Below are 16330 nucleotides of genomic sequence, written 5' to 3'. Positions count from 1 at the left end.
CTGGGGGCTGCATTTCCCCAGACTGTGACTCTGTCAGACAGCAGGGGTGATGGCTTCCAACAATCATCCATGCTTCCATCCTCTCTTTATGACTATACACCAGGGTGCCATCCTGCCTACTCTCTTTTCTTCTCTCTTAGTGATCTCATTAGCTCCCAGGGGTTCAATTATCATCTCTGGACAGAAATATACATATTTGACCCTCATTTCTCTAGAGCGCCAATCTTACATCATCAGCTGTCTGTGGACAGTTTCATTTGAATGCCTCTTAGGCATATCAAACTCAGTACCTCCAAAACTCATTATCTTTCCCCTGAAACCTAGGTTTCTTCTTAACTTCCTTATTTCTGTTGAGAGTACCACCAGTTTTGTCACCCAACTTTACTTGACTTTTCACTTTTCCTTATCACCCTGAATACATCAAATCTTGTCAGTTTTACCTCCATAACATCTTTTGAATCTACCCACTTCTCTCCATTCTTATGGTCACCACCCAAGTTTGGGCCCATGTCACGTCTCACACAGATTATTATAATAGCTTTCTTTTTTTCCCCTTCAAACCCTTATCTTCTGTCATAAAATCAATACCATACATTGATTCCAAGGCAGAAGAGCATTAAGGACTAGGCAATGATGGGTTAACTGATCTGTCCAGGGTTGCACAGCTAGGTAGTGTCAGAGGCCAGATTTGAACCCAGGATCTCCCTTTTCCAGGCCTGGGGCTCTATCCACTGAGTCACCTAGCTGCCCCCAATAATAGCTTTGTCATTGGTCTCCCTTCTCCAAGTGTCACCTCTCAGTGTATCTTCTACTCAGCTTCCAGAGTGATATTCTTGACCTTGTCACTATCCTGCTTCATAAACACCATTGGCTCCCCACTGGCTTGACAATAAAACACAAGCTATTTTTTAGCCTCTTTTGTTTGGAAGGATAGGGGGGAGGGTATGCTTAAAGTCCTTTGCAATTGGGTTCCAACCTTTCAGTTCAGTTCAGTAAATAAGTAGTTGTTGCTGATCTGATTTCTCATTAGCAGCCCCCCCCCACCCTGAAATCTGGGCTCTCCCTCTGTGTCCTCTGTGTTCCTCACTCTATCTCCTGTCTTTCTGCCTTTGCTAGTTTGTTGCTCATCCCTGAAATACTTTCTCTTGTCACCTCTGGGGAATGCTGTACCACTTCATCTCTGGCTTTGAAAACCCTTAGTTCCCTTTGAGGCTCCAATCAAGTGCCACTTCCTGTGGGAGACCTTTCTGGGTTTCTGTCTCCTCAGTCAATTGTTTAGTGTTCCACCCAAAGTACTTTTTATGGATTTTGTATTTGTCTGTGTATGGGTTTGGGATCCCCCTCTTAACAGAATATAAGCTCCTTGAGGGCAGGGATCAGTTTCCACTTAGTCTTGATGTCAGATTAATTCACTGATTTATTGGCCCCCTGAGGGAATGAGATTATGATACTTTTAAATTTTAATAGGGGGGGAGACATAAGAAAGCAGTTGGGGGGGGGGGCAGCTAGGTAGCTAAATGAACCAGGAAACTAGACCTGGAGACAGGAGATCCTGGGTTCAAATTTGGACTCAAGATACTTCCTAGCTGTGTGACCCTGGGCAAGTCACTTAACCCCTAATGCCTAGCCCTTACTGTTCTTTTGCTTTGGAGCCAATTCACAGTATTGATTCTAAAATGGAAGGTAAGGGTTTAAAAAAAAAAAAAAGAAGCAGCTGCAGAAGAGACTCCAGAGATCATGTAGCTGAACCCCTCTATTTTACAGATGAGAAAACTCAGGGCCAGGGAGATTAAACTACTACCCCAAGTTCACACAAGCAGTAGGTAGCCCTACCCTCACCCCTCTCTCCAGATCCAAGGCTTTCCCCACTCTATCCTGTTAACTCTAGAAGGAGGCGCCTGGGGTGAGCCCCGAAAGTCTGCTTGAGAAGCACCCTGCTCCCTTAATGGGCATCGAGAGTACGGCTCGGGGACTGTGACTCCAGGCTGGCAAACTTGGTGCTTTCTTCCCTCTGCTCCGATGCTGAGGATAAACAATACCCAGAGAACCATTTGGAGATCCTGGAGGCACCCAGGTCCCAGTGGTCGGAGTAGCAGTAGGCGTGTGGGGGAGCCGAGAGCCTACCTCTAAGCCTTTGAGGGTCTCTTAGGGATAAGAGCGGCTTTCATGCGCCGGGAGAGCGCAGGGAGGTCCCTGTCCATCTAGATAGCGCTCTTATTTTCAAGGACCGTGGGGCGGGGGCTGTGCTGGGTGCAGCCGAGTTAATTGATTTGGGGATCAGAGAGGCCCTGGGTAAGCCCCTTTATGGGACAGCTTAGCTTTATGGCCCTGACCTTCCTACTCTCCCGGGCAGTTAATCATTGCCTAGTCCTGGGGCTTGGCCTTGAAAAGGTGAAGAGAAGGGAGGGTCCCAAGCACTAAAATTAGAAGGGAGAACACCAGAATCCAGCTGAGGACGTTCCAAGCCACTTGTTCTAAAAGTCCAGGAAACGCGGGCCTTGGGCTCGAATCGGGGTGCTGGGAGGCTCGCGGTCACGCTAGGAGCCCCTGCACTTTTGGTAGGTGTCACGATTAGGAATGCATGTGGGTAAATGGGTGACCCTTTTGTCTGATAACTTGCTGTGTTTTGCTCTTCCTTCTCTCTCGTCTCTTAAGGTGGAAAACAGCGACACCCCTAAGGAAGTTGCCCCAACTTCAAAGGCCCCCTCCATGGCTCAGGACACCGGTCCTTCGGAGCTGCTGCCCAATGGGGATGTGGAGAAGCCCAGTGAGCCCCAGCCAGAGGAAGGGAGCCCGGCGGGGCGAAAAGGTGGCGCTCGGGCGGAGGGAGAGGCGGAGGCAGAGAGTGCGCCTGAGGCTGCCCGCACCCTGGAGAATGGCTGCTGTACCCCCAAGGATGGGCAGGAAGCCCCTGTGGTGGGGGGTGAGTTCTCAGTTGTCGTGTGACCCCGAGCCTCTCGTTTTCCTTAAGGGGTTCGTTAGGGCGAGGGATCTTGAGAGGCCTGAGGGGCGGATCTAGCAGTGAATCCAGAATTCAGAACAAGAAGGAGCCAACAGGATGGGGCTTGAAAAAGTTGCCAAGGGTCTGGTCCATCCCTCCTTTCTGCATTCTAGGAAAGGCCTGGGTGCCAGGCATAGTGAAAGGCCCAGTGTTTGGGGAGAGCGGATGCATGAAGAGTCTTCATCTCTCCAATTGCTCTGCTCTCCTAGCTCTTGGCCTTGGGTGAGCTGTAAAAGTCGAGGGCTCTTGTGTCCTTTCCCAGCAAAGATGCTTCGCGCCTACTGTACTTGGGATGGGAGTTTATTTGGCTGGATAATGAGAAACTAAGTGGTTGGAAGGGTTGGGAGAACAAGGATTGTACTTGGCAGTCCTGAGAGAGTCCTAGAATGGGGGGGGCTTGCGAGGCCAGCTCTTCCAGTCGTGGCTGAGTCCAGAGGGCCAAATGCTGCTCCCTCCTGCTAGTTCCACTTTACACACTACTAGACTGTGGCCTCCATTTCCCTTTCAGGTTGAACCAAGTCACTCCAGGGCAGAGCTGTAGAGTCATTAGTCATGTTGTTCTGCCTAAGTACATTTCAATTTTAAGAAGCCCTCATTACAAGTATATAAGATGAAAAAAGTAAATTAATGAATGTAATCCAATGTAGATGTATCCAAACCCAGTATTAAGGGAAAATACCATGACCCTGTGGCATTCAAAAACAGATCAACAACAGGGGCAGCTGGGTAGCTCAGTAGCTCAGTGGATGGAGAGCCAGGCCTAGAGATGGGAGATCCTGGGTTCAAATCTGGCCTCAGACACTTCCCAGCTATGTGACCCTGGGCAAGTCACTTAATTGAAATCAAGTCACCCCATTGCCTAGCCCTTACTACTCTTCTGCCCTGGAACACAGTATTAATTCCAAGACAGAAGGTAAGGGTTTAAAAAAAAATCAACAAACTTAACCACATTCCAGATTTAGGAAGACTGAGCCGCAGAAAACCAGCTCCTTACAACTTTCTGGGTCCTCTGACCCCATTCTCAGCCCTCCCACTTGTTTTCCCTTTAAATAGAAGCATCCTTTCCCAGGGGATTAGGAGTGAGCACTTATTTTCCTTTAGAGAATGGAATCCTGGCAGGCAAGGACTCTATCCCTCAGATTATGGATTGAGTCAGCGGGAAGGGAGCTATCCTGATGTCAGCTTTTTCATAGTCTTAAATGGGTGAGGGAATGGTCTAAGTGGAAGAGAGCCTGAAAGGAGTCTGGGGAGGTGACCTTGGTGACTTGGAGTGGTTGCTGAGCCCTTCCTTGGGCAAGGAGAGCAGGAGCCTGGCCTCACTACTCTGGATTACTAGATTTGGAGTGTGAGGACCTGGGTTCAGATCTTACCTCTGCTATTCTTTGTGCCCTTCTCTTCGGCATGATACTCAAAGCATAAAATAATGGAATCGGAGGACCTTGAGTTCAAATCCCATAGACAAATCACTTATCATCTGTGAATCTCAGTTTCCCCAACTGTAGAATGATGGGTTTTTATTAAATGATCTGTCAGTACCTTCCCCATCTCTTAATTGAGAGTTAGATGTGATTTCTAATGGGCCATCTAATTCCCAATCCTAGGATCTTTTGTAACTTCTCTGCCATTTTATTTGCAGAGTCCCAGATGTATTTACTAGAGTCTTCCTGTTGTGGAGCACCATTTTGCTAGGATTAATGCAGGCTCTGAGCCAGGAGGCTATTCTGTGATCATGTTGACCTTGGCAACTTTTTTCTTCATTGTATGTGTTTTGAAGAGTGCTTCCCAGTCTTGTCTGTATCTCTACTCCCAAGGACTCCCAGAATCCTTGGCCTCCTTTTTGGCTTGGTGCTGAGTATTTTAGGAGGCCCTGCTCAGGCCTTCCATTCCCATCTCTTCCTGAAAGCAGAGCTCTTAGGGCTGCCACTGAGAAAGACATGGGGAAGGGAAGAGTAGAAGCCCTTACTATGTATATATGCTTTTTTTTTAACCCATACATTCCATCTTAGAATCATTAATGTGTATTGGTTCTAAGGCAGAAGAACAGAACGGGTTAGGCAATAGGGGTTAAGTGACTTACCTACAGTCACATAGGAAGTGTCAGATTTGAGGCCAGGCCCTCCCATCTCTAGACCTGGCTCTTAATTCACTAAGCCACCCAGCTGTCCCCTAAATGCTTATTACAAATATTATCTCTTTCAGTCTTGATAACCCTGCCAGGTGTTCTCCCCATTCTACAGATGAGGAAACTGAGGCACAAGAGAGGTTAAATGACTGGCTTAGGATCACATAGCTAGTAAATGTCAGATCTTCCAGACTCCAGGTCCAGCACCCTGGCCATTGTGCCACCAGCTGCCTCAAAGGCTGAACTGTTCTCTGTTCTTAATTTGCTGTGGGATTACCAAAGGTCATAGTGGGGTTGGTTGAATGTTTGGAAAGTGGGAATCACTGAGCCACTGCAGAGATGTTTAGGCTTTGTGTGGGGTTATTATTGACATGTGGTGGTTATGTGGTGAATTGTGGCATTGTTGAGGTATTGAAATAATCCCATTTTGACAGCATCCCGAATTCTTAGAATGAGAGAATGTTTTCTGAAAGCTGGAAGCAACCTTAAAGATCATCTTGCTCATTTGTTCTGGCCAAATAACTTGCCTAAAGTCTTGTCGCAGAGGGATTAGGAGATGGCGCCCTTGATCTCTGTGCTCAGGGCACTTACCCACAATCCCACAGGATCTCTCCTTTCTGTAAGGTTTGCCCAGTGGGCCTGGGCATCCTTTGTTGCTCATCTATCCAAAAACCAATTGGTGAGTGTCTAGGAAGGTTTGAGGGCAATATTTCCCAGTGCCTGTCCATCATGTAGGGGCCTTAGGACTAGAAAGGACCAGTGTAAGAAGGGGGAAATAGTCTAGAAATGAATCTGGGACCTCTGAAGGAGAGATCCTCCACTGGGAGGCGCCAGAGCCATTATTTGGGCAGGGAGGAACTTCCTAGCCGACCCCTTAATTCCTAGCCAGTGAAATAGTTGGGGTCCCGACAGAATGCTGACTAGCATCAGGGCAGTTACTTCCGCCCAAAGGCTGGCTAGTACCATCTTAGTAACATCTTAAACAGGCTTAATGGGGTCCTTCCCAGGCTCTCCATAGAACCCCTCAATTCCCAGGCCGATCTCAGAACCAAGCACCAATTCCTGGTGCCTCCCGGGTGTGAACTGCTCGCGGGCTCAGATGAATCAAGCATCTGAAAAGCAGATCCGCCTGAGCCCCTGGACCCCAAGGGTCTAGGTCAGAACTAGAAGGTAGATAGATAGGAGAGAGCAAGAAAAAGTCCCTCGAGCTCGGGCCAAGTCTATCATGTTTGCTGAATGACAGTATCAGGCTGGAAATGACCCCTTTTGTCCCGAGGGAGGGATAGGCTTGAGAGTAAACACATGTATCTTTACATTACAAAAGCTAGAGTGGGGCAGCCTGGTGGCTCTGTAGCTAGAGAGCCAGGCCTAGAGATAGGAGATCAACTCTGACCTCAGAGGCTTCCTAGCTGTGTGACCCTGGGCAAGTCCCTTAACCCCCATTGCCTAGCCTTTACTGCTCTTCTGCCCGAGAACTAATTCTTAGTATTGATTCTAAGATGGAAGGTAAGAGTTGAAAAAAAGAAAAAGAAAAAAAAGGAAGCTAGAGGCCCAGAAAAGGGAGATTTGTAGCTGTGCTGCGTACTGACCTGGTCAGAACCTCCCTGGGCCCGGTGCTGGGTTCCACATTTTAGGAAGGATATTGATCCACAAGGGGACATTCAGAGGACGGTCAGGGTGGAGGGTGAACTAGAGAACCCTGCCAGACAAAGAGGGGTTGAAGGAACTGCGGCCATGCCTCCTAGAGAGGACTCGGGGGTGACATGACAGATGTCTTCAAGTAATTGAAGGGTTGTCATGTGGAAGGATTCGATTTGCTCCGCTTGGCCCTAGAAGGCAACATTAGGAACACTGGGTAGAAACAGAAATAGCCAAGAGGCAGGTGCACAGTGTTTGGTGCTTAATAAATGCTTGTTGACTTGACTTGAGGCAAGGAAAAACTTCCAAATAATTAGATATTAGGTGTAGCCAATTTCTGTTCACTAGATGCCTCTAGGCAAAGACCACTTGTTATCAGTGTCACAGAAGAGGTTCCAGGTTAGGTATTGGTTGGGCTAGATGGTCTCTGAGGACCCTGCCAGCTCTAGAGCTATTATTTATGGTCAGGGCCATCTGGGGAGGGAAGAAAGTGGGAGAATTTATTAGAGGATAAAAATTCTGACTTGGGGGAGAGGGAACCCTTTATAAATTTATTTAGGGGGGCAGCTAGTGGATAGACAGACAGGCCTGGAGATGGGAGGTCCTGGGTTCAAATTTGACCTCAGACATTGTCTAGTTGTGTGACCCTGGTCAAGCCACTTAACCCCAATTGCCTAGCCTTTACTGTACTGTTCTTCTGCCTTGGAACCCATGCTTAGTATCAATTCTAAGACAGAAGGTAAAGTTAAAAAAAAAATAAAATAAAGAATTTATCTAAAAAGGGGACCTGACATTTAGTCAGTGGCCAAGACCATCCTGGGGGTAGGAAAAGTTTGGGATCTTAGTAAAAAAAAAAAAGAATATGGCTGTAGAAACCTGACTGACCTTGTTCTAAGGCCTGGATCCAACCCAGATGCGGTGTCAGAGTCTTCCTGTAAATCCCCCTAGCTGTACCCAAGTGACAGCTGGTCTCAGGTCCCACTGGGGCAGAGCTGGGATTACCGCTCAAGACTTTCCAGGTCGAAGGGTCAGTGGCCCAAGAAGAGGGTGACCAAAGCCCTTCCGAGCCTTGTCCTTCTCCATCTGAGAGGAGAGGCGAGGGAACTGGGCAATGGCCCCCGAAGGGGAAGGAAATCTTCTAGGAGGCCCATGCTGAAACCAGAGGAAAAGTCAGGGAGACGGCTGTGGTTAGAGTGAGGGGAAGTAAAACAGGACAAGGGAGAGGCAGATAAACTGGGGGAAAGCCATCAAGGTCTCGAGGATGAAAAATCACTTAAGAGTTTCAAAACATCCACCACACAATTCACCTCCACCTTCCCCCATGCCATACCCTTGCCCCTGGTAAACACACACATTCTTGCTTACTCCCTTGTGTACTCTTCTCCTCCAGGCTCAGCACCGCTTCCGGGAGCAGAGAACAAGGCAGTTTGGTGGGGTTCCATTCTCCCATTGTGTATTTCTTGACCCTCTTCCTCTGTCCTCCCACCCCAACCTTTCTTTTTTTTAACCCTTATCTTCCATCTTGGAATCAGTACTGTGCATTGGTTCCAACACAGAAGAGTGGTAAGGGTTGGGCAGTGGGGGTGAAGGGACTTGCCCAGGGTCACACAGCGAGGAAGTATCCGAGATCAGATTTGGACTGTCTCTGAACCTGGCTCTCCATCTGGGGAGCCACCCAGCTGCCCTTGTGGGGGTCAGGAGACTATTGCTATACAGGTGAGGGCCTTAGGTGATGGGCATATGAAAAGAAGAGGTTTAGGGACCAGAGAGGGAGCAGCATGGAGGCTAGAGGGTGGGAGAGATCCCTAAGGGGGAATAGTTGGCCTGACATTCTAGTTGGTCTCCTGCTTTGGAGCCACCATTTTGAGAGGGGCCTGTTTTGTTGTGTCTAGAGCTTCTCCCTGCTGCCCTCCTCCATCCTGGCAGCCCCTGACCGACGGCCTTCCTGCCCTAAGCTCATACTTCTTCTCAAATAGCCTTACTCTCTGAAGGAAAGCCACGAGGGCCCCTAAGTGGGAACTGGGGGGCCGGAAACTCGGGAGGAGTAAATAAGCTCCTCCTGAAGCCAGCTGGTTGGAGCGGGGAGGAAGCAGCAGCCCTACAGGGCAGCACTTGGCCTTGCTCCAGAGCCCGCTAGAAGCTGGGCCTGGGAAGGGCACAGAGGCGGCCTGCCCTGCCCAGGGCCCCTTGAGATGGTCAGAGCAGGGACACGGAGGTTCCAGGAGACCCTTCCCCTCTGGATGTTGACCGAGAGAGAGTGGCCGTGCTCTCGTGAGGAAGCGGCCCAAGGCGCTGAGGCTCTTTGGCTACGACTCATATTTGGAATCAGATTTCTCAAAAACCTGGACCGATAAGCCAGGGGAGCCCGTTGGGCAGTCTGGGGAAGAATTGGAGCCCGAAAGAATTGCTGTGAGCCCTTTGTCAAAAGGGCAAAATGAATGCTTGGGGGGCCCATGCTACAGAATGAAAAGATCGACTCCCAGCTTCCAACTTCACGTAGAATAGAATATTTTAAAATACACATCAAATATAGTATATAGGTTATAAAACACAAAGACGATTTAATTCCATAGCCCCCAAGAGAATGGGACAGTGGGGGGAAAGGCTGGATTTAGAGTCTGAGGACCCGAGTTCAAATCCTTTCTCTGCCACTTCTATGACATTGGGCAAATGTCTTCACCCCTCGAGTCTCCGCTTCCTGATCTGTAAAAGGAAAGCCATTGGCTTAGGGGGCTTCTATGAGGCTAGGTGGAACCAGGCCTCTTCCAGGCTCTTTTCCCTACATGGTATGTGCAAGAGGGCTGAAAATCTATCCCGGGAAGGGAGAGCACAGACACACAGAGCAGCGGGCTTCGGCATCCTCTAAAGAGCCGTCAGCCTCCCCATCCCTTTGGGAGCCTCTGGGAGGAGCAGGCAGGGGTGGGGGGTTGAGACACACGCCGAGGCCCTCCCTTGACCTTCCCTGCCTGCTCCCACCTTTGTCCTCCCCTCAGTGCACCTGGGGAGGGAGCCGCAGTTATTTACAGGCGCTCTGTGGAGGGGAGGCAGACAATGCACAGGAAGCCACAGCTCCCACTGAGCGTGGCCCTCCCTCAGGTCTTAGCCCCTACCCTGGCTGCTGCTGGCCTGCTTCTAGCTCGGGGAGGGGGCGGGGGGCAGGCCTCCTGGAGCCCGGGGCTGCTGGGGCAGACCTAGGCCTCACATCTTGTACCAGCCATCATGTCAGGCCCAGTGGGCGTGAGCCTCTGTCCGATGAACCCTCGCTCTTGTCTCTCCACAGGCAAAGAAGAGAAGGAAGAGACCAACTTTGATTCTGTGAAAATGGAGGCAAGTATTTGCTCCTGATGCCTAAGGGAGTCAGTCCTAAGAAGGGCGTTTCCTTCTCCAGCCTCTGGTCCTGCCTGGGAGGAGGCCCAGAGGGGCCGCCATTTTAGACTCTGCCTTCCCCATCCCTAATGACTCTGAGGGAAAGGGCTGAGGGCTGGGCCCTGGACTTGGAGCTAATGGCCTGGGGTTCAAACCTTGTCTTAGTCATTTCTTACCTGGGAGGGAAGTGGGACAAGTTCTCCTGCCCCTCAGTGTCTTCCCAACTAAAGCCTCGCAGGCCTACAATCAGACTTCTTTCTGTTCTCTCCTAAGAATAAGAGTGGTCATATCAAGCATTTCTAGAGTGCTTGAAAGTTTGCAGAGCCTTTTACAAATACTATATCATTTTGGGGGCAGCTGGGTAGCTCAGTGGATTGAGAGCCAGGCCTAGAGAAGGGAGGTCCTAGGTTCAAATCTGGCCTCAGACACTTCCCAGCTGTGTGACCCTGGGCAAGTCACTTGACCCCCATTGCCTACCCGTTAGTGCTCTTCTGCCTTGGAACCAATACACAGTATTGATGCTAAGATGGAAGGTAAGGGTTTAGAAGAAAAACAAAGTCTGCCAAATGCTTTGCAGATATTATTATAATATATTAATATACTTTATAATATAGGCATATATTATACTAGATGTGTATATTATTATAGAGTTAGTGCTTCTCTAGAGGAGCTGCGAGGCCCAAGGTCTAGGTTTCTGGTCCCCAAGTCACAGTCATCCTTCTTTGCAAGGACTTTCCAGGCCCTTCTCTATGCGCCCTCTAGCAGTAATGGACCCTGTGGCAGCCAGGGGAGAGAGTGCCCAAACCTTCCTGAATGTCTGTCTGTCTGTGTGCTTCTCTCTCCTTCCCAGGGCGCTCGGGGCCGGTTACGGGGAGGCCTGGGCTGGGAGTCCAGCCTTCGACAGCGGCCCATGCAGCGGCTCACCTTCCAGGCCGGCGATCCCTACTATATCAGCAAACGCAAGCGAGATGAGTGGCTGGCCCGGTGGAAAAGGGAGGTAAGGCGGCCTGGGCCCTCCTCATTCTTTGTTCCCCTTCCTCTCCCAAAGCCCCAGATAGGCCTGGAAAATGGAACCTCTCTTTGTGCGTCTCTGGTGCCCTTCATTCCCTGGCTCCCTGCCCTTGCCTCCCTGATCCCTGATGCCCAGCGCCAAACATCCCTCAAATTGTCCTTCAGCTTTTTGTCTGGGTCCCTCCAATCGCGCTCTACCTGGTGTTGCGCTGAACCCTCCAGCGACGACGACGATGATGATGACAACAATAATCATAGCTAGTCTTAAATTTAATTAACCATCATAGTCAGCACTTTAAAGTTTGCAAAGTGCTGTGGAAATATTTCATTGTATCCTCTCTGTAGCCACCCAGGGAGATCCGGAAGGGCTATTACGGTCCACATTTTACAGATGTCGAATATAAGTTCCTCAAAGGCAGGCTCTTTCCTGTTATTTTACCATAGCTGTAATTTCATTAGTGCAAGAAACACCCAGTGAGGAAATTCCCCAGCACCAAAGCAAATTAGCACCTATTCCTCAATTACATCTCAGAATGAGTTCCTTCTTGCACTAAAAGGGTAAGGGGGGGAGGGGTTAATAATGTCTTGCCCTATGGGGGGAAGCCCTTAAATGCCAATCTTCAGTGAATTTCTAATACCTTCCATGAAGGGAGCAGCTAGGTAATTCAGTGGACAGATAACACTGGCTCTTGAGTCAGGAGAACCTGAATTCAAATCCAGCCTCAGACACTTATTAGCTATGGGGCACTGGGCAAGTCAATTCACTCTGCCTCAGTTTCCTCATCTGTAAAATGAGCTGGAAAAGGAAATGGCAAACCACTCCAGCACCATTGCCAAGAAAACTCCAAAATGGGGAGTCTGACGCACCTGGAAATGCCCAATGCCCAAGGCTAGCTCTTTCTCCAAGGCAGCCTAATGCCTTTGTCATGTTTTATCCTTGATTCTCTGGAGTCTGGCACAGAGCTAAGAATTTAACAAATTCTTCTAATAAATCATTTCTGTTTCATTGAACCGAATTGTTTCTTTCCATGGCCCTGTCCCTGACCCTTTCTTCAATTTTACTTTTTTTCCCCCAATCTGTTCCTTGCCTTACAAGTCATAACTTATCACCCCTTTGGGTGACTTAGTCCCTGCCTCCCCACCCCCACCTCCACCCCCCTTTACAAGTTCTAACTTGGCTGGGAGGATGAGGAGTGCAATGAATGAATCAACAGAGCTGTTACACAGAGTGCAAAAAAGGGAACAAAGAAGCCAGAAGAGGGTGGGGTATTTTTTCTAGCTAATTCAGTACTTTTTATTTATCAATAACCTGGCTGAGTCTTAAACCCTCTCTTAAACCCTCACATTTCCTAGACAGATTGCCTTTCCATTGCCCCCACCAAAGTCTTCTTCCTGGGCCTGTTGCAATGGTTTCCCCAGGGGCCTCCCTACCTCAGTCTCCTTCTCCCCTCCCCCTTGAGTCAGAAAGTCCAAACTCCTTAGCCAGGGCATTCCAACCCTGTTCCAATATCTGGCCCCTGCCTCCCCTTTAAGCCTTATCTGCCTTTAAGCCCCTGCTGATACCCGAGTAATAGATAATAAATATTGGCTCATTGATTTGTGCACAGCTAAGGGGCACCAGTGGTGAAGGAGAGCTATTGGGGCAGGAGGGGGAAGGGAGGTGTGGGGGCCCTGGGAAGGAAATTGGCTTCTGAGATTCAGGCTTTTCTTTTGGAATGGAAATGTAGATCTTCCATGGGTTCTCCTAACCGGGGAAAATGAATTTATTTATTCCTCCACCCCCCCCACCCCCCCATCAGTAGTTTTAAAAATCTTTTCAACCCCTTTAGTTTCCCTCCTTTTCTCTGACCCTAGGCCTAGAAGTCCCTCCACCAGCTTGGGCTAAGTCCAATAATTGTCAGAGCTGCGAATGAATCTGCCTTTGACTTTCTTCTGGGCACTGGATTTATGGGCGACTTAGGAGTTTGGGGTTTGGGGGTGTTTTACCTTTTTTTTAATTTAAGGATTCTTAACCGAGGGTGTGTACTTTTGTTGTTGTTGTTGCTGTTAAGGCTTTGATAACTACTTCAACCTACTTTATTTCCTTTGTAATTTTTTTGTGTTATGCATCTAAAAACTTTCTTCTGAGAAGGGGACCATAGACTTTACCAGACTGCCAAAGGAGTCACACAAAAAAGGATGTCTGCAAAATTCCTGCCTTGGATGAAGTTAGCAGCTAGGTAGTTTAGTGAATATATAGCCCTGGGCCGCCTTGAGTCAGGAGGACCAGAGTTAAAATCCAACACAGAGGATTACTAGCTGTGTGACCCTGGGCAAGTCAGTTCACTCTGCTTCAGTTTATTCCTCTATAAAATGAGCTGGAAAAGAAAATGACTATCCACTCCAGTATTTTTGCTAAGAAAACTTGAAAATGTGTGTGTGTGGAGAGGGGTCTGACACAACTGAAAAATGACTCAACCACAACAAAGAGATGATATTCTTAATAAATTTGCAGATAGCATAAAACAGGGAGAGGGAACTAATATGGAAAATAGAATCAGGACCTGAAAGTATCTCAAGTGGCTAAAACAATAGGTCAAATTTTTTACAAAGGAATTTAATAGGGCTAAATGTAAAGTTCTGTATTTGAGTTTTAAAAATCAACTATAAAAGACAGAATGAGGGAAGAGTAACTAGAAAGCTCCTCACATGAAAAAGATCAAGGGATCTTAGTGGACTACAAACCCAATGAACATTAGGCATGTATGTCACTAAGATATGTATGATACACTAATATGTAGTATCCAGAATGAGAAGATCAGACTATTTCTAGATCACTGCGTTCAGTTCTGGATGCCCCATTTTAAGAACCACAGCAAGCTCAGGAATGTCTAAAGGAGGCTAACTAGAATAGGGAGAGGGCTGAAAACCATGCCATACTCATCCAAGGATTACTGGTAAAAAACATAAGGTTTCTTCCAGAAAAGACTTTATGGACTTAAATAGTCTGGGATTGCTTTGTAGAAGGACTAGACATTCTTCTGAACCCTAGATGATCAAAGAGGGAGCTGAGGCAGGATTCAGCTCCATCTAAGAAAAGAACTTCCCACCAGTTGGAGCTGTCTAGAAGGGGAATGGGCTGTCTTAGGAGGAAGCTGGCTCCTAGGTCCTGCTCCAGTGGATGTCTTCATTTAGAAGCTGGATGCCTCTTGTCAAGTATATGATGGGAAAGAAGGAGATTCTGTTCAGATACATACGGGTTGGACCGGGTGATATCTGAAGTCCCTACAAACTCCAAGACTATGATTCCATGTTTTTTAATTTCCCCTTGGAGAGGATTAAAAAATACTAATTTAACCTGTCTCCTTAAAGCCCAATTTCCATTGTTTGGTTATCAGAAGGTCTCTAGAGCCCAGGTTCATTAGGGGACTTTTCTCAGTCGTAGAGAGGAAATAGGACTTGGAGCTAGGAAACCCAAGTTCTAGTTCCTGCTTACTAATAATCTGTTCACAATGAGATATATCATGCAACTCTTTCTAATTTCTATTTTGCAAATGAGGGTAAAATGTCTTGTCCAAGATTATAGAATGCCACGAGATCATCGATCATGGATTTAAAGCTAGAAGTTAAAAAGGGGAACTATAAAACTGGAAGCTAGAAGTCCTTAGAAATGATCTAACTCAGCATCCCTATCACACAAATGAGAAAACCGAGACCCACAAAGGTTCAGTGACTTGTCCCAGATCATAGCATAGTCTATAGGACTATGTAGCTAAAAGGGACCTTAGAAATGATCTAGTCCAACCCCGCCATTTCAAGAATGAAGAAACTGAGGCACAGAAAGGAGAAGCCCCAGGTAGTGAGAGAGCTGGGATTCAGATTAAGGTCCTTCAAAGGCAAGTCCCAGGATTCTTTTCATTGCACTAGTCCCATAGGTAAGAAAAAATAAAGGTAAAGATGCATTTGAAACTGAAGCAACAACAAAGTTATTAGAGTATTACTACCCCAGATATTTCTTAAAAGAAAATACCTTTTGTGTGCAAAGAATTCTCTTTTTGAAAAGAATAAATGGTGGAAATGAATTTCAGGCTCATTTTGTTTTGGGGCTGCTCCTGTGTGGAGTTCCACTTGGTTCAGGCTCCTGCCTCTACATTTCAGAGGATGACAGGAAAGAGATAAGCTCTTTCAAATAGCCACCTCCTCCTGGCAACCCATTCAGAACCCTTCCCTTTTCAGAATTCCCCCTTCTCCTTAACAATACTGGATTGTGTATGGTCTAGCCTTGTATTCATTATTTGTTTCCTGTATGGTAATCTTGTCCCTTTGACTAGCAGGTGAGCACCTTGAGGGCAGGGATAGTTTTTGTAACCTGCTCTGCATGCCTTAAACACTTATAAATTCTGGTAGGGAGCTCCCCTGGACCCCCCTGTCTCTCTCTCTGACTTCTATGCCCCTTCCAAAAATCCGATTGATGGTTTATGACTCACTCTTCCAGCATCATGGCATTTTCCCAATTTGTTTGGCTCTTTCTTCTTTGATACTGGAGGCAGTAAAATGTACCTAGAAAGCAACCCGGGGCTGAAGATCAGGCCGCTTTTAGTCTAGTGAGAGGAGCTACATTCTCCCAAAGGTTCAGGCCACTGACTCATAGGCATTCATTCTTTCTTTCCTGAGACTTCCCCATACAGGGAAATCTACCCTGGAGCACATGAGGGTCTAAGAATCTTAATAATTGACATTTACATAGTACACATGTGCATTTGCAATGTGCTTTACTTTAATTAGTCAATTAAATGCAGCAAGCATTTATTAAGTGTCTACTATGGACAAGACACTGGGGAAACAAAAACATTATTTCCTATTTCCAACCTCATGGTAATCCTGAATTAGGTATCCAAAGAGACAACAGGTATTTAAAAAAACAAAAGCAACCCTTACCTTCCATCTTGGAATCAATACTATGTATTGGCTCCAGGGCAGAAAGGCAGTAAGGGCTAGGCTGTGGAGGTTAAATGATTTGCCCAAGATCACACAGCCAGGAAGTGTGAGGTCATATTTGAATCCAGGATCTCCCATCTCTAGTCCTGGCTCTCCATTCACTGAGCCACCTAACTGCCTCCCCAAGACAGGTATTCTTACCTTCATTTTACAGACAGGAAAACTGAAGCTTGTGGAGGTTAAGTGATTTGCTTACATAGCTAGTAAGTGTCAGA

The 16330-nt window shown here is 47.5% G+C and overlaps 1 protein-coding gene across 4 annotated transcripts in view; it reads left to right on the top strand.

Annotated features, from left to right (window-relative positions):
* Positions 1 to 16330, top strand: part of DNMT3A (DNA methyltransferase 3 alpha) — a 166579-nt gene that overhangs the window by 87963 nt on the left and 62286 nt on the right. For all 4 annotated transcript variants that reach the window (XM_007475932.3, XM_016423800.2, XM_056813135.1 and 1 more), the window contains 3 exons: positions 2656 to 2923; positions 10042 to 10088; positions 10978 to 11124. In XM_007475932.3, coding sequence (XP_007475994.1) covers positions 2656 to 2923; positions 10042 to 10088; positions 10978 to 11124 — 462 coding nt within the window. The remainder of the gene's footprint in view (positions 1 to 2655; positions 2924 to 10041; positions 10089 to 10977; positions 11125 to 16330) is intronic.

The sequence above is a fragment of the Monodelphis domestica genome, chromosome 1 (assembly GCF_027887165.1).
Source record: "Monodelphis domestica isolate mMonDom1 chromosome 1, mMonDom1.pri, whole genome shotgun sequence".
NCBI lineage: Eukaryota > Metazoa > Chordata > Mammalia > Didelphimorphia > Didelphidae > Monodelphis > Monodelphis domestica.
Note: the sequence above shows the minus strand (reverse complement) of the source record. Positions and strands in the feature narration are given on the sequence as shown.